Below are 18,333 nucleotides of genomic sequence, written 5' to 3'. Positions count from 1 at the left end.
GTACTGGATGTACTGTACACACGGCGTCACTAAGATGTCTCACTGACTTATCTCTTAAAACATGGGCGGACAGATGTTGTCTTACACCTCAAAACGTTTGAGCAGACAGCATCAGAACGGCAGCTCCACTCCTCAGCCATCACAGCAGAACCATCAGTGAGCTGCAGTGGAAGTGAGGCCTGTGCGTGGGTGAGAGGCGCTGCTGATGCCACTGCAGCTGGTCCTTTCCCCGCATTCGCTTTATATAGCCAAACTGCTCATTTGTGTCTCTTTGAAGAGAGAGAGAGAGAGAGAGAGGCCCTCTGTGATTCATATAATTAGTCAGAATGGCGTTGCAGTTCTCCTGCTGTCTGTCATTTTCTGTCAATCTCTCACACTGGCCTCTACAGTCTCTAGCTAATTAAAACGACTGATCTGCGGTGGGGGTTACATGTCGGGACTATGCTACATATACAGACCTAATGTAGCTTGATCACAGCTTAACATGTGTTATTATTATCAGTAAAGTGTCAACTCAGCAGCCTTGTTGAGGCTCAGATGGTTTTTTCAGTGTCTTGCAACATGAGGGAAAGAACCCTACAGAGCAATAACACCTTCTTTCCCTTCTGCTTGTTAGGTCTCGTACTGAAATATCAGTAGAGGTGACTTGTTGTTGAAAGACGTGAGTCATAGTCAGACAGAAGAGTGCCAGTGTTGTTAGAGTTTGTTGTGTTGGAGTACAGAAAGTGTAGATTAGTGTTATCCAAAAGATTTTTCATGCCATGGCATCTCGCCAGATGTCCGAACGAGACTTCTCAGGGCGAGACTTGGTTGGCCACCAGTAACGAGGTCGAAGGAAAGGTTAAGAAAGAGCTTTTATTTTTCTGTAGGGTTCTTTCCATAATGTCCGAAACTAATATATACTGTGTATATATATATATAATAACAATCTGAGCCTGTAAGTAGGAAAGCAAGGACATTTGGTGGCCGTACATTGACAGTGAGCTGCAGCGTCCTCAATCGATACCACAGACTGTATATAAGAAGTGGACGTAATCATCGTGACGTCACCCATTAGTTTGTGGACTGCTGAGTTCGGCCATATTGCCCTTGCCAACTTGGAATACAGCCGTCGCCATGTTTCTTTTGCAGCCAATGAACGGAAGTTACCATATTTGAAATGCAGAGGAGTGACGTAGAGACCTGTCAATCACGTGTAGCCCCGCCCTAAAGCATCCCCTGCTTTATGGTCTGTGTGACTCTAAATGGACCATAATGTACTAAATGAACATCATGCTGTATTGAAGAAGACTTGAAACTAGAGATTGAGACATAAACTCATGTTTACAATGTTTACTGAGGGAATAAATCAAGAGAGAAGTAGAGTCATTGTCTGCCTTGGCCTCACTCGGCATAACCGCATGCTCGATACTGGACAACCTCCAAAACTCATTGTCCACATTAGTCACTTAGACACAAACACATGGGAAGATAGTGTCGAGGTTGAAACACCAAAGTTACCCTTTAACTTAGTCTTAAACATCTAGAGGAGCATTTGTTAAAGACCCTTGTCTCGCCTTACGTTTGGACTTGTCACACACAGATGTAGGTTAATAACATTAATAATGGCTGCCGGTCCCAATAAAGGTGTGCCAGTTCCAGGATCCTGGTGTTGGGCCTTCTGGCCCTCTGTCATGGCTTATTATAGAGTCTCATTACAGCTATTAGTTCCACCTGTGCTGAGAGAAAGCTATGGTAACGCAGGACTGTAGCCTGGAGCTGTCTGAGCCTCCGCTCTGCTGTTTGGACGTCATTATCTTCCATCTTATGTTGGAAAGAAGAAATAGAACCAAGACTCTGTATAAATCATTTTGAATCTGTTCTGGTTCAACTGTTAGGAGAAACACATGTAATAGACCATAATGAACTATTTCAAAATCAGCACATTATTATTTTAGTTTTGTTTTTAATAATTTCATCTCCTGTATAATATCCCTATAATATTCTTATAGGGTCTTCTAACCGTACAGTATAGTGACTATAATATCAGTGACTTAACATATTTCATATACTTGTATTGCTCTTATCTATTTTTCACATTTGATATTGGAGGCACTGTGACATTTATAGAGTAGTGTATATGTTCCTTACTTTTTATTTGGACTTTTCATTGGTGTCCATGTCAAACTTATAGAGAACAGTTATTATACCAAAGTAGTTATTAGCCAATTGCATCAGTGAGCTGCCCTCACAGCGCAGGCCTCTGATGTGTGTCTATATCGGGTCCTTTCTCTTGCTGTATTCTCTGCTATCGTTTAGTTTCCTCCTTCAGACAGAATGTGAGACCAGACTACACACAGTGTAGAGCTACTGCACTGGTCTCTCATTGTTGTCTTGCTGTCTCATCTTGAGGTTTTAATGTAGCATTTCTACATAACTATAACTATCAACATTGATACATTATTACCTGAGATTGATGGACAGTATTATAACTGCCAAGAAAACAGAAAGTTGTTTTGTTGGTGTTTGACTGGATGGATCATACAGAAGCCCTGAGAGGCGAGAGAGTAAGATAAATACAAAATCAATGGTGGTCTGATCGAAATAGTTTTCTCTTCTGTGTTTATGAATCAGGAACAGGTGAGCAAATGTTTTGCCAGGATATCTTTCTAAGTTACCTTATTTTTTCACACTTGAACCAGGACAAATATCTTTTTTTCTGCATAACGTATTTAAATTTCAGCTGTGAATAAAGGTTTCCCCCAAAAGCTTAATCGCCATCACACCGATACCGGAACATTGTGTCAATTAAAACTCACCCGGAAGAAAACATGAATGAGTTCAGCCTCATGGAGAACATGGGGTGGTGGTGCGCTTCAGCATCTTGTGGCCAAAATGAGTATTACAACAACACTGGTCCTGACTCCAAAAAATGAAGCCACTTGCCAAAACCTTTTCCCACCTATTTCACAGACAAGAAACATACAATGAAGGAATGTTCTTAAAGTGACAGTTCACCCCAAAATGAAAAATACGTAATGTTTCCGCTTACCTGTTGTGCTATTTATCAAGAGATGATTTGGTGTGAGTTGCCAAATGTTGGAGACATCGGCCGTAGAGATGTTTGCCTCTCCAATATTTTGGAGCTAGACGTCACTCTGCTTGTGGTGCTTGAAGCAGTCTAGAGTAGGAGCTCATTCAGTTCCTACATCAAACTGCTCACAACAGGATCTGTGGATTATCTTGAGTAATCGGGTCGTGATATCTGGAAATAGACGTTGCTCTTCACTTTTTCAAATGTACATTTGTTGTGCTTCAAGCACCACAAGCAGAGTACCATCGAGTTCTATGATAAATAGCACTACAGCTTGGAGGAAACAGGTATTCAATCTTTATCCAAAAAAGAGAAAACTATTTAGATCACACTTAAAAAATGGATCATCAAATTTGTTCTCGCTTGTCTTCAGGGCCACGAGAGGGAAGTGAAAAAACAGTGTATTTTTTGTGATTTGAGTGAACCAAGTCTTTAAGTCACTTCTGAAAAACATGAACATCCTGTATAATCTCTTTACCTCTTTTTGTGATTCTACGAACCTGCGTAAGTGTTGCTTCTATATCTTTATGTTCATTCGTAAGTCTGCTCACTTCACGTGTCTATAACTGCACAGTCGGTATCTGACAAGTCTTTCTCAATTAACAGACCCCGGGGTCAGATCAGTGCAGACACACACCACACACTCATCCTTACACATGAATGCTCACACACACATTAGGCACCGTCCTGTGCTCATGTATGGACACAGTCCTGGAAAGCAGATGTATGAATTAGCCAGAGAGAAATTTTAGACTGACTCCAAGCACATACACGCACTGCTCCATGCTAATTAGCAAACAGACTGCACCACAGCAGTGTGTGTGTGTGTGTGATGGATTAATAGAAATGCAAGCCATCAGTTTAGTCCAGTATTTGTCTTTGGATGCTCGATCTCGCTGTGTATCCCGTCTGTTGTTGTGCGGCATGTTAAGCTCTGTTTTCTTAGCATCCATGTACCATCAGGACAGTTTAGCTAGCCACTTTGGTAGCTGGGACTCGGACAGCAGCGGAGTGGATCCCCCCTGACGGTGTTCCTCTGTCCCCTCCGTCACCAGGTGCCACAGGACGAGTGGAGCGGCTTCTCCCCGCTGGGGAAGGAGGACGACATCCCCTGTCGGAGGATGAGGAGCGGAAGCTACGTCAAAGCCATGGCCGAGGACGACAGTGGGGACTCTGACGGGAGTCCCAAACCCTCCCCGAAGATGCAGGCCCGCCGGGCCAGCTACCTGAAAGCCACGCAGCCATCGCTGACTGAGATGACCACTTTACAGTAAGATTTCCTTTCTGTCCTTTTTGTCACCTATACAGGTGCATCTCAATGAATTAGAATATCATCGAAAAATTAATTTATTTCAGTAATTCAATTCAAAAAGTGAAACTCGTATATTATTGATTCATTACACACAAGGTGATATATTTCAAGCGTTTATTTCTTTGAATTCTGATGATTATGGCTTACAGCTAATGAAACTCCAAATTCAGTAACTCAGAAAATTAGAATATTACATAAGACCAATAAAAAAAAGGATTTTTAAGACAAATGTTGGCCTACTGAAAAGTCTGTCCATGTACAGTATACAGTATGCACTCAATACTTGGTCGGGGCTCCTTTTACATGAATTACTGCTGAGGTGTTATGAAAGCCCCGGTTGCTTTGATAGGGACCTTCAGCTCGTCTGCATTGTTGGGTCTGATGTCTCATCTTCCTCTTGACAATACTCCATAGACTCTCTCTGGGGTTTAGGTCCAGAGACTCTCTCTGGGGTTTAGGTCCATAGACTCTCTCTGGGGTTTAGGTCCATAGACTCTCTCTGGGGTTTAGGTCCAGAGACTCTCTGGGGTTTAGGTCCAGAGACTCTCTCTGGGGTTTAGGTCCATAGACTCTCTCTGGGGTTTAGGTCCAGAGACTCTCTCTGGGGTTTAGGTCCATAGACTCTCTCTGGGGTTTAGGTCCATAGACTCTGTCTGGGGTTTAGGTCCATAGACTCTCTGGGGTTTAGGTCCATAGACTCTCTCTGGGGTTTAGGTCCATAGACTCTCTCTGGGGTTTAGGTCCAGAGACTCTCTCTGGGGTTTAGGTCCAGAGACTCTCTCTGGGGTTTAGGTCCATAGAATCTCTCTGGGGTTTAGGTCCATAGACTCTCTCTCTGGGGTTTAGGTCCATAGACTCTCTCTGGGGTTTAGGTCCATAGACTCTCTCTGGGGTTTAGGTCCATAGACTCTCTGGGGTTTAGGTCCATAGACTCTCTCTGGGGTTTAGGTCCATAGACTCTCTCTGGGGTTTAGGTCCAGAGACTCTCTCTGGGGTTTAGGTCCAGATACTCTCTCTGGGGTTTAGGTCCATAGAATCTCTCTGGGGTTTAGGTCCATAGACTCTCTCTCTCTGGGGTTTAGGTCCATAGACTCTCTCTGGGGTTTAGGTCCATAGACTCTCTCTGGGGTTTAGTTCCATATACTCTCTCTGGGGTTTAAGTCCAGAGACTCTCTCTGGGGTTTAGGTCCATAGAATCTCTCTGGGGTTTAGGTCCATAGAATCTCTCTGGGGTTTAGGTCCATAGACTCTCTCTGGGGTTTAGGTCCATAGACTCTCTCTGGGGTTTAGGTCCATAGACTCTCTCTGGGGTTTAGGTCCATAGACTCTCTCTGGGGTTTAGGTCCATAGACTCTCTCTGGGGTTTAGGTCCAGAGACTCTCTCTGGGGTTTAGGTCCAGAGACTCTCTCTGGGGTTTAGGTCCATAGACTCTCTCTGGGGTTTAGGTCCATAGACTCTCTCTGGGGTTTAGGTCCATAGACTCTCTCTGGGGTTTAGGTCCATAGACTCTCTCTGGGGTTTAGGTCCAGAGACTCTCTCTGGGGTTTAGGTCCATATACTCTCTCTGGGGTTTAGGTCCAGAGACTCTCTCTGGGGTTTAGGTCCAGAGACTCTCTCTGGGGTTTAGGTCCATATACTCTCTCTGGGGTTTAGGTCCATAGACTCTCTCTGGGGTTTAGGTCCATAGACTCTCTCTGGGGTTTAGGTCCATAGACTCTCTCTGGGGTTTAGGTCCAGAGACTCTCTCTGGGGTTTAGGTCCAGAGACTCTCTCTGGGGTTTAGGTCCATATACTCTCTCTGGGGTTTAGGTCCATAGACTCTCTCTGGGGTTTAGGTCCATAGACTCTCTCTGGGGTTTAGGTCCATAGACTCTCTCTGGGGTTTAGGTCCATAGACTCTCTGGGGTTTAGGTCCAGAGACTCTCTCTGGGGTTTAGATCCATAGACTCTCTCTGGGGTTTAGGTCCATACACTCTCTCTGGGGTTTAGGTCCATAGACTCTCTCTGGGGTTTAGGTCCATAGACTCTCTCTGGGGTTTAGGTCCATAGACTCTCTCTGGGGTTTAGGTCCATAGACTCTCTCTGGGGTTTAGGTCCAGAGACTCTCTCTGGGGTTTAGGTCCAGAGACTCTCTCTGGGGTTTAGGTCCATAGACTCTCTCTGGGTTTAGGTCCATATACTCTCTCTGGGGTTTAGGTCCAGAGACTCTCTCTGGGGTTTAGGTCCATATACTCTCTGTTTTTTTAGTTTTTTTTACCATGCATGTGTTTATAATACACATGAACGGGTCTATTATTATTTTGTTGTTTTGCTCAAATATGTTTTTATTGGGCTCACTTTTGAAAGGATAAAGCTGTTGTCTGTTTTTCTCCTTGGATTTGTATTTCCTTTTAGAGCCAATTCACGGCCATTTTGGTTCTGATGTATTACAAGCAGCCTTTCTTAAAAAGGACTGAGCACATTGAGCTCCCGAAGTTGACGTCGTAGCCTCCAACCACTGCCAAACTGGCACGCAAAGAACATGTTGTTCTCTTTGCAGCTAGCATGTATACTGTATGCATTTACTGACTGCCGAGGTTCACATCAGATATGCATCAAACGTCTCAGAAGTGCGTGGAGGTGTCTGTATCTGCAGAGACCCTGTACTATTCCTGTTGTAAATTCCTTAATAGTTCCATAAATACTGGTTTTTATGTTGTTATTGCTGTCAGGCACCCCCTTCGGCTGGCCCAGCGTCCTAGTGTTATTCAGGTTAGAGCAGGGGTTATATCCGTAACCATTAGTGCACTACAGAACGCTCGTCACTATACAGAGCATGCGTTCGTGAGGTAAAACACATTCACATGTTAATTTTCCATGGACATTCATAATTCATGCATATGGTGAGGATTGGTCTGTATTGCTGCCATCAGCCAATACGAGATAAAACAAGGTGAACTCTTCTCTGCGTCTACTCTCTGACCAGAGATACTGTTGTGGATGAGCTGGTCCCAGCGTCATATATCACAAACTGAGTAATCGTCAATACTTACTGTATTTTTTCTTTTCTTCTTCATTTTTGATTCTTGCCAGAACACAGCCCTGCTAACCAGTGTAATGCCTCATTTTGCCACCTGAAAACGTGTATTTTCATGTTGTAAAAAGACATTGTTGTTTGGCAGAATTTCAGTTTAAACCAGGGTTTTTGGGGGGCTGAAACTGATATTTATTTGTTGTCCATTACAGTGTGTTGGCAGTCTAAAAGGGCTGAACCCAATCTTATTCTCCAATTCACATCTTTATTCTTTTAGTGAAGCAACGTAACATCTTGTGGCCCTGATACAGCTGCTAAAGGTAGGCTCAGAGAGTCTGCCCCTGAGAGAGGAGAGATCTCCACTCTGATCTACAGCAGAGACAGAAATATCACCATCACCTAATGAAGCTTTCACAGCTCTCTAAATAGTGAGAGTAATTACAGTGAGTAGTCAAGGGACGACCGCTCTGCTCTCTCTCTCTCTCTCTCTCTCGTGGAGAGCATGGATTGCTCCCGTAGATGTGTGATAGACTCTGAATTGTATTGTAAGTCGCTTTGGATAAAAGCGTCTGCTAAATGAATGTAATGTAATGTGGTGGATAGCGTGGTGAGTTTGGCAAAATGTTTGGTGTCTTTTTCTCAACCTTTTCTTCATAGTTCACTGTGTGATTGAGTTGTGGTGGTTTGAGGTTGTTGTCGGTGTATTTTGGTGTTTTGGGCCGACAGAGAACCGTGTTTCTTGTCGGGGATGGCGTCCTCTGAGACGCCGTCCATGTCTTTGAGGCATGGAGTTCGGGTTCAGGTGTCCCGGTAGAGGCGGTTCTCCTGGCTGTGGGAGACCGTGTGGGACACGCTAACCTGTCCTATGCCTCCAGGATGAACAGAGGTGTGCTGGTGTTCTGAAAGAGGAGCGTTTTGTGGCGGAGTTAATATCGAGCGGCGTCTCGCTGAACGGCGTGTATCTGCAGGTTTCCCCGCTTGCAGTGCCCTCCACCCGGGTCACCGTCTCCGGTGTTCCCCCGTTCATCCCCAACCAGGTGTTGGAGCGAGAGCTGCAGCGCTTCGGGAAGCTGGCGAGCAGCTTCAGGACTGTGGGGCTTGGATGTAAGAGCGATAAACTGAAGCATGTCCAGTCCTTCAGGAGACAGGTGTTCATGTTCCTTACCTGTCCTTCACAGACGCTGGAGGTCTCCTTTAGGGTGAAACACGGGGAGGGAAGCTACATGGTGTACGCTAGCACGGGTAGAATCAGGTGTTTTGAGTGTGGGGAAGTGGGGCACAAGCGGACCGCTTGTCCTAACAGGCCGGCCGAAGGGCCGCCAAATGACGAGTCGGCGGAGGGCGATGATCCGCCGACCGGGGCCGAGGCTGAGGAGGGGCTCAGCGGGCAGACAGACAGTCAGGACGGGGAACAGAGAGCTGATTCAGGTGGAGAAAAAAATATGGATGACAACTCAGCTGTTCTGAGTCTCACAATGGAGGAAGTAGCACAGGGTAAGGAAGTAACAGAGGGAAGGAAAGAAGTAGAGGAAAGGGAAGCAGGAGCAGAGGAAGGTATGGGGGAGAGTGTAGCAGGCCGACAGCTGAAGCTGACCAGAGTCAGGCTGCTGGTCCAGAGAGTGGGGGGGCTTGTGTTGTCGAGGAGGAGATGGAGTACGACTCCGACGGTCTCTCTGTCACAGACTCACAGTCTCACAGTGGAGATCTGTACAAGCTGGAGGAAATTAATAACTTCCTGGACGACACGTTTGGACAATCTGTCGACGTTTCAAAGTATTTTCCAGATGCAGAGAAATTTATTAAAAGTGTTGTGACGTTACAAAAACAGGTTGATTTGGAGGATTTAGATGGAAAGAAACGTTTCCTTCTAAAGAAGCTCATGACTCAGCTCAGGAAGCTAAAGAAGGGAGATAAAGGGAAAGGTTCGAAAAGGTTAAAGACCTCTAAGTGAGTCAATGATGAATGTGTTGCACTTAATCTTTCAGTTACTGTTATTTCTAACTGTCTACATCACTGCTCTGTTTCATCTCTCAGTGCACAAGGTGAGGGTTGGCTCTTTAAATATTAATGGTGGGAGGGACCGACAGAAGAGGGCGGTCACTGCAGACATGATCACACAGATTTGCACCATAAACTCCTTATTGGATAGAACAGGAGAGGAACCTCATTTACAGTCATCCGCCATCTTATCGCAGGTGATTGCAGAGTCAGGTGTGGTGGATGTATGGAGGGTGAAACATCCCCGGGCTAGACAGTACACATGGGTGAAGGTGTTGGATGGGAGCATGAGGGCAGCCAGGCTGGACAGGGTTTACATATCTCATAGTTTTAGTAACCGGTTATTGAACACCGTCACATTTACCCAGTAGGCTTCACTGATCATCACCTAGTCACTTTAGATGTTCACACCTCACCAACCACCAAATGCAGCTCTTACTGGCACTTTAACATTAAGTTGCTTCAGGACAGTGACTTCTGTGAAAAGTTTGAGGCTTTCTGGGGAATCTGGAGGGAAAAGAAGAGCGACTTTGAGTCCCTGAGTCAGTGGTGGGAGGTAGGAAAGACACATATACGTGTCTTTGTTCAACAATATACAAGTCACTCCACAGTAAAAGTCAAAAGGGTCATTGAGGATCTAGAAAATGAAATCAGGGATTTGGAGCACAGTGTATTCACTCACACCAGCACAGACACTCACAGGCTTCAACAGAAGAAGCAGCAACTAGGTTCCTTTCTACAGGAGCGAGCTAAGGGAGCTTTGGTCAGGTCAAGGTTCACCAGTGTTAGGGACATGGATGCTCCTACCTCATACTTCTTCAATCTGGAGAAGTCCGTCTCTCGAACCAAACAAATGGTGTGTCTCCGCCTCCCTGATGGTAAGATGACGACTGACCCGATTGAAATGAGACAACATGCCGAAAGTTTCTACAGCACCCTCTTCAGGAAGGAGGACAACCACAATGAGAGTGTTGACGAGCTGCTTCAGGGCCTTCCTCAGCTGGGCCCCGAGGACAGAGTTGTCCTGGACGCCAACATCTCCCTGGAGGAGCTGACCGCTGCGGTGGGTCAGATGGCTGCTGGGCGAGCTCCTGGACTGGACGGACTGCCTGCGGACTTCTATAAACACTTCTGGAAGTGTTTGGGAGCCGACCTGTGGCAGGTGCTGCAGGAGTGTTCACAGACAGGCCTGTTACCGACGACACGTCGGCATGCAGTACTATCACTGTTACCCAAAAAAGGAGATTTGTCCTTACTGAAGAACTGGAGACCGGTGGCGTTGTCATGCACAGACTATAAACTTCTTTCCAAGGTGCTCGCCAACCAGCTTAAGAACTTTCTAGAGTCTATAATCCACAGAGACCAGTCTTACTGCGTACCGGACAGATCCATCATGGATAACATTGTTCTCATGAGGGACTTGTTGGATCTCTGTAAACTGTATAATATTGATGTTGGGGTTATATCATTAGACCAGGAGAAGGCTTTTGATAGGGTTGATCATGATTTTCCTTTCTCCACTTTAAGAGCTTTTGGTTTTGGGGAAGGGTTTGTGTCACTGTTGGGTTTGATGTACAAGGAAGCTACTTGTCTGGGGAAGGTGGGGGGCGCGCTGAGCTGTCCAGTTCAGGTCCAGAGAGGCATCAGGCAGGGATGTCCTATCTCTGGACAGCTATACTCCATTGCCATTGAGCCTCTTCTGAATAGGTTGAGATCCCATCTATCAGGACTAATGTTACCTGGGCTGCCTCAGCGGCCCTCACTGGTGGTGTCAGCATATGCTGATGATATTTATGTGTTCGTCAAAGACCAGATGGATGTCCAGGTCCTAGGTAACAGTTTAGATTTGTTTGAGAGGGCATCTTCAGCAAAGGTAAACTGGGAAAAAAGTGAAGCTTTGCAGGTTGGGCAGTGGGCAGACAAAGAAATGTAGCTAATGCGCAAGTTCAGTCAGGAAGACATTCGCTTGTGATCGCTGTCTTTCCTCTCCTTGTAATTACTCTATCAGCTGACTGGGGGCGTGCACGGTTAAGCAACCAACCAGATTCGGCACACAGTTTCCTTAAGCCAATCAGCTCGTTGCTGTCAGACTTTAAAGTATTCTCCTCTCTGCTGCTGTCAGTTGTCATTTCAGCATTAAGCAGATGCGAAGCGATACTATTTCCCTTACCTTACAACAACTAGTTGTGCGTAACTGAGACAATGGCGGATTCCGACTTTGATTGTTTCAGGAAGAGTCGGGTCTCAACATCGTGTTTAGCCGGAGCCGGCATTCAGCTCACCAGGTGGCCGGCGCAGGAGCACTCGCGCGGCGCAGCGGCTCCCATCAGACGAGCAAGAAGCCCTCTTGGCTCAGCTAGTAGTTTGCGGTGGTATCCTAGTAAGTCTAACAGTTACTCGCGATCAGTCGATCCATCGCCGGGCTCATCCGAGCTCCGCAGGCGGCGTCCCGTACTCTTTCTCCACCAGCACTCCGGGCCTCCAATGCAGACAACGTCATTTCCACCGGATAGTTCCATCCACTCCATCCACTCCATCGATACTGGTCTTCAATCTCTGGTAAACGATGCAGCTGCTATTATATTGTTAACATCGGCGCCGCCAGCCGCCATGGTAAATCAGCTCCACGGGACAGTTCAGGCTGTTGAAACGGAGACTTTGTTTCCGCTCCTAGTCATTCCCCGACAAATGAGGAAATCATGGGGCTGACACACGTCTGGCGCTCCGCAGCATCACTCATGTATTAGCTTGAAAGCGCCTGTTCCAGTAGTGGGAGTGGAGCGCATTCACCAGACTACGAATCATTGTGAGCGGAAATAAACATAACTAAGCAGCAGTTAAACTGAGGTTATCCTCTTTGTAGTGATTGGCGCGATGGGTACTCGCGGCTAGTAATCACGGAAGGCGCGTGATGCCGGTAGGCCCGCAAGGGAGCACGATTTGTCATGCACCTCCGAATTCAATCTGGCGCGGGCTGTGCTCATGCTCAATTGCTTGTCACCAATAGTGCACTGATAAAACACTATTGACATGTCTGGGGATTATAGGAGATGGGCCAATTTGTTTGAGATGCTTCAGAACAGCATAGTTTTCATTTTGAGTAAATGTTTGGCGGGCAAATCCAATAGTGTACAGGATATTTAACCTTTGTTGCTTATTGATACCTTTTAATACTTTACTTCTTTCCTAACAGGGCTTGGCTAAGGCGATAAAGTAGTTTTTGGGGGATTCTGTCAAGGCCAGTGGTTTACTAGACACGTATGGTAACAAGCTCATTAAAGCCTTAAAAATGTGTACGGCAAGCCATGCATAAATCATGCGTCATGGGGACGTTGTTTCTGGCAGTTTTGGCACATAATTTAATTTGGCTAATAGCCTTAGCTCAGTCATGCAAAATGCTTTATATTATCTCTAAAGCTACCTCTCGCATGCTATTGTTCAAGTGGGTCTTCGCGCATCACGGTAAGGCCAGTACACGCAAGTCTGTTGGACTCACTATTCTGGTCTAATGGGTACGTGACTTGGCTGGCAACTCATGGCTTAAACCAGGGGTCTCAAACTCCCGGCCCGCCACGTCATTTTATGTGGCCCGCGAATCCGCCAGCACAAAAAAAAAAAAAATCTTTTCTTTTTTTTTTCTTCTTTTTTTTAAGTTAGACTTCATAATAAAAATATCCCCATCGTCGAAATTATGAAATAGAAAGTCGAAGTTATGCGATAGAAAGTCATAACTATGATAGAAAGTCATAATTCCGAGATAGAAAGTCAAAACTATGATAGAAAGACATAATGATGAGATACTTAAACACAGAAGCAGTTCTTTGGCTGGTTACTGTACATTTGAAATGGAAATGTATTGTGAGTACATTGAAGACTACTTCAAACGTGGCTTTAAAAACACATGAAATACTTCATGTCGGATTGTGCAAACACACCCTTGAAAGGATTTTAAGCATTGAACAAAGTTATTGTAATAACTTGTTTGATATTTGTCTTTGCTATTTTCTTGAATCGTTTGACCTTTGATAGAGTAATGTGGGTTTCTTAACCCTAAATTAAAAGGATTTAAGTTATAATAACAGAAATGTGCTTAAATATATGTTTACATTTATATAACTACGTGTACAATATTTGTACACTTGAATAAACAATAGTCAAATGCAGAGACAGTTATTTACCAATATGTTAGGAGTAGTTACATTTACACAGTCTTACATTTACAACCGGCCCTTTGAGGCCGACCGTGATGCTGATGTGGCCCGGAGTGAAAATGAGTTTGAGACCCCTGGCTTAAACACTCCAAATGCGGAGGTGCTTGCACGGTAGCTGGGGCTTGGATAGATTCTGGGTTTTGCCTTTTCAAATCCATGCTTAAATTCCTATTATAAAGACCTATTAGTTGCTCTACTATTCTTACCCCAGGTAACGTTCCTTTAGCTAAAAATTGGGACGTTGGTCATCCTCTGCCTTCACATCTTACATTCGCCCCGATCTCAACACTATCCTCGATAATCAAAGATCATTGACGCCTGGAAATCTGGTAAGGATTGCATATAGCTGGTGGTGGTGACATGTTCACATCAATTGGTGTATCGTTGGTAGGTCACATTATTAGTATTGGCTCATAGCAGGGGATAGCATTATACCCTTCTTGGAATGTTCCTTATCATAACACTAAGGTATGGATCACATTATATTGTGCAAATGGATATCCTATCAGCACTGTATAAGACTGTGCTCTCCCGTTTACCTTGCTCTATTTCTCTGGTGTGACTCGACCGTTTTCTCCATCTGATTGGTCTAACACTGTTTCCCAATCTCCTGGTCTCACGTGAACTGGCTTATCGTGACTGTTTTCCTCGGTGCACGTGACCTGGCTTATCGTGACTGTTTTCCTCGGTGCACGTGACCTGGCTTATCGTGACTGTTTTCCTAGGTGCATGTGACCTGGCTTATCGTGACTGTTTTCCTAGGTGAACGTGACCTGGCTTATCGTGACTGTTTTCCTAGGTGAACATGACCTGGCTTAACGTGTCTGTTTCCTGGTCCGACGGGACCATTTTCCTTTCCTAAAAGAAAAGGAGGGTCTGAGGTGCCCCGTTTCTCATTTCCTGGTCTAAGTGATGTAAGACCGTGTCCAAGGACAACAATTTCTAATTTCGCAGTCAGACATGACACATTCTGTTTCGCGGCCCCAGTGCTGTGTGACCTGTCAAAGTATGACATGCTTTCTAGTTTCCCGGGTGAGCTCACCCGGTCTGGTTGTGCTGAGGCAGTGAGACCCCAAACATGCGGGGGCCGTAAGACCTGCAACCGTGCTGTTCTACGTTCTCCCTTGAACCCCCCTATTCTGCTCTGCGGTCTAAACGTGACCCCCTCCTATCCTACGCTGCGGTCTAAATAGGACCCCCTGTCCTTGCCTGCGGTCTAGCTTGACCCTCACCTATCCCGTCCTGCACTCGGCCCGCCGCAGGGCCGACCCCGCCATATGTTTCGGGATCTGTTGAAATCCTACCATACACTATGGGCTATCTAGCCCCGCACTATCCTGTCTCTGCGGTCTTCCAGACCCCCGTATCCTAGTCTGCAGTCCATCGTGACATTCCTCTATCCTTTGCTTTGAGTCAACTGGTCCTCTTACCTCTGGTCTAACATCTACTCCTTCACGTGCTACCCTTAGATTTCTCTCATGACAAATTGTCTATTTTCTTAGGAAATTCACCACAGCAGTAGGTAAGGCATTTATTTATTCATATAAATACATTTCTTTTGGGGGATTAGGCCTATTGGACCTCTGTATCCCTACCTTCGGTGATAGTACTTCCGGATGGAGTCCAATCGCCAAAGACTTTGCACTTTGCATATTTGAAGCTTGTATAATAAATCATTGTTAAATTATAAAACAAGTCTCTCCTGATTGAAATACCGAAGCTACCAGGAAGCAACAGATGGGGAAGGCAAGGCTTGAATGTTTTGGGTGTTTTTTGGGGAACAGAAGAGTTTCAAAGACAGAACTGGGTGGGTGCTATGGAGAGAGTGTGTACCAGATTGTCTAAATGGAAATGGCTGCTACCTCAGCTCTCTTACAGGGGGAGGGTCCTAATTGTCAATAACTTGGTTGCCTCGACCCTTTGGCACAGACTGGTAGTCCTACCTCCACCACAGGGCCTGATTAAAGACATCCAGAGGGCAGTTGTGGACTTCTTCTGGTCAGCGCCTCACTGGCTGAGATCTGCGGTGCTGTACCTGCCGGTCCAGGAGGGAGGGCAGGGCCTGGTGGACATCGCGTCACACATCACAGCCTTCAGACTGCAGACAGCTCAGAGACTGCGGTACACTTTCGGCCTGCCATGGACTGATACTGCCTGTGTGCTACTGAGGAGGGCTGAACGCTTAGGTTGTGACAAACACCTGTTCCTGCTCCAGCCCCAGTCAGGTTTTAACTGGTCTGACACCGTTCTATCAGTCAGTCTTACAGGCGTGGCAGGTTTTTACAGTCCATCGGAGAGCTGTGTCGACACCAGGAATGCGGTTCTTTGAGGAGCCGCTTTTTGGAAGCAGCTACATCACATCCCAGGTCCTGACGTCCGTCAGCCTGAGATCCAGACTGAGAGAGGCCGGCTGTGTGAAGCTGGGTCATCTGATGAAGACCTCCATCCCTCAACTTGCGGAGCTGATCAACATCCGGTCCAGCAGGCTGCTGCTCAGGCTGGTGGAGGAGTTCTGTGCTTCCCTGCCAGAAGTCCTCAGAGCGTTTGTTGGAGACCGTACAATATCTGACCAATGGGACAATGAATGTGAGTATGTCTTCCCACCCCTGGCTGTCTGTACTGCTGTGGGAGGATGAGGAGGACATCCTGCTGTCTCTAAAGACACCCCAGTTGGGGGACTTTGAGACTCTGGGGAGGAAAGCAGCGTATTAGGTCAGTGTGAAAGTCTCTAACTTGCGCTCTCTGGCAGGAGTGAGGGTGTCGAGGTGGACAGAGTTTTTTGGCAGGGGATCCTCCCCAAGGGGCTGTTGGCAGTCCCTGTACAAACCCCCTGTAGACAAACGGACAGGAGACCTCCAGTGGAGGATTGTACATGGGGCCATAGCTACAAACAGGTATCTGGTGCACCTCGACCCTGGCTCAGGGGACAGCTGTCCTTTTTGCTCGCAGACAGAAACCATCCACCATCTGTTCGTTGAGTGCTCCAGACTGGTGAGACTCTTCAGCCGCCTGAAGGCGTGGTTTCAGGGCTTAGGAGAACATTTTTCTTTCTGTCTTTTTATCTATGGTCCAAACTACTCTGCTAAAAAGAAATCTGTCCACACACTAATGAATTTCCTTTCAGGACTGGCCAAACTTATGAATTTGTGTTTTTTTTCTTTCGTTTTTGGTTGTTTTTTTCCGTGAATTAAGTTTGGTTTGATAAACAGTAAAACTCTGTAAACGGAACTTAAAAAAAAAAAGATACATTTAAACCTCTCTCTCTCTGTTCATGTATGGACTGGCCTCCGCTAGAGGATGCCTGCTTGAAGCAGTTCTGCTTTTGAGGGCTCGTTTAGTTTAAATTTAAAAGGTGGACTGATCCCAACCTCGGGTGCAGATGAAATGTACACTAGCTGTGTGGAAGACAGCCTACCCTTTAGCCATCCTCTGCCAACATTTGTTCTTCTTTAATCTAATTAAAACTGCCTTCTCGTGAGCAAAGCAATACTGTTTTACACAATAGGTTGATCTCCTTTCAAATCAACATGTGGGTAGAAGTCTTTGAATTGCAACGGTGTACATATGCATTTATCAGTAGAGTGCAGATCTCTGCAGGTTCGTCTGCAGCAATCACTGCACTATTATGTCATATGAATACAACCCACAATAGCCCCCCCTCCCCCTCCTTTTCTAGACACTAATGGGCTGTAACACGTTGTAAAACGCACTTCATGAATCTTTTTAACTTCCTTTTCTTTCATCTGTGAAACAGGTGGGAAAACATGTAATGGACAAAATATGAAAAGAAAGGATTTTATTTATTTATTTAATGTGTAAAAACAGGTCAATTCAAAATCATTTTCTCAGTCGCTTTCTTTATTATTTGTTTGGTCTGAATCAGTGTTTATTGTTGACATACTCATTCCAGCCAGAGTTGCACCTCTACCCAATAGAGAGTCTCAATAAGACTAAAAGCTAAAAGGATCAAATATGTATTACAACAATGAACACTTGTACAAACTATACTGAAAAGAAAACGTTTCACCTGACACAACTGTTTTCATCTGTTTTCATCTGTTTCATCAATAGGTTTCTTCTCACTCTCCTCTCAGGGCTTCCATACTCTCCACTCCCTTTAATAACTTATCATCATATTGTTGATGCTTCCACAGACCATGGTAATAGAAACTACATGCACAATGTTGTGGCCAAAAATGCTGAGTGCTCATTATAGAAGTGTGTGTGGGAGAAGTGCTAAATATGCGCTGAAGAAAATTGGTATTCATCCTAAATTACATACACACACAATCAATGATTAAATCCCACACATTCTACTCATAGTTTGCTTCAACATGACCATGATTCATTTACAGAATGACGGGACTGAAGTTAGTCCTTTACTGTGTGGTAATAACAGCTTAGCTTTTAGAAATTCAAAGAGTTGTCATTGTTATTTAAGGACAACTGTTACAATACAGCCAAACTACATCTATCATTTAGGAATTTTCAATTACATAACATTTAACTTTCATACTGTATGTATTAATATGTCAGATTTAGTAAATGTGGCTCCACTCACTACAGTAGATCTGAGGTCATAGTGCACATTGAAATATAAACTTGGAACAAGGCAGTTGTGGGAAAACAAGAGGAAGTGATCAGAGTAACTGATCACTTGCTGGCATTTGGAATGAACCACAGATCATTTTAAAAACCTATTTCTCCTCCAACATTTCGTTGGCG

At 45.3% G+C, this 18,333-nt stretch overlaps 1 protein-coding gene across 1 annotated transcript in view; it reads left to right on the top strand.

The window, feature by feature from the left end:
* Positions 1–18,333, top strand: part of dlgap1a (discs, large homolog-associated protein 1a) — a gene marked incomplete at both ends in the record, with an annotated part of 97,007 nt that overhangs the window by 10,200 nt on the left and 68,474 nt on the right. Inside the window, one exon of the mRNA XM_079284501.1 lies at positions 4,129–4,343. Within this exon, the coding sequence (XP_079140627.1) occupies positions 4,129–4,343 (215 nt within the window). The remainder of the gene's footprint in view (positions 1–4,128; positions 4,344–18,333) is intronic.

This window comes from Melanostigma gelatinosum (genome assembly GCF_949748355.1).
Source record: "Melanostigma gelatinosum genome assembly, chromosome: 15".
NCBI classification, from domain to species: domain Eukaryota; kingdom Metazoa; phylum Chordata; class Actinopteri; order Perciformes; family Zoarcidae; genus Melanostigma; species Melanostigma gelatinosum.
The sequence above is the reverse complement of the archived record's forward strand: the minus strand, read 5'-3'. Positions and strand labels throughout refer to the sequence as shown.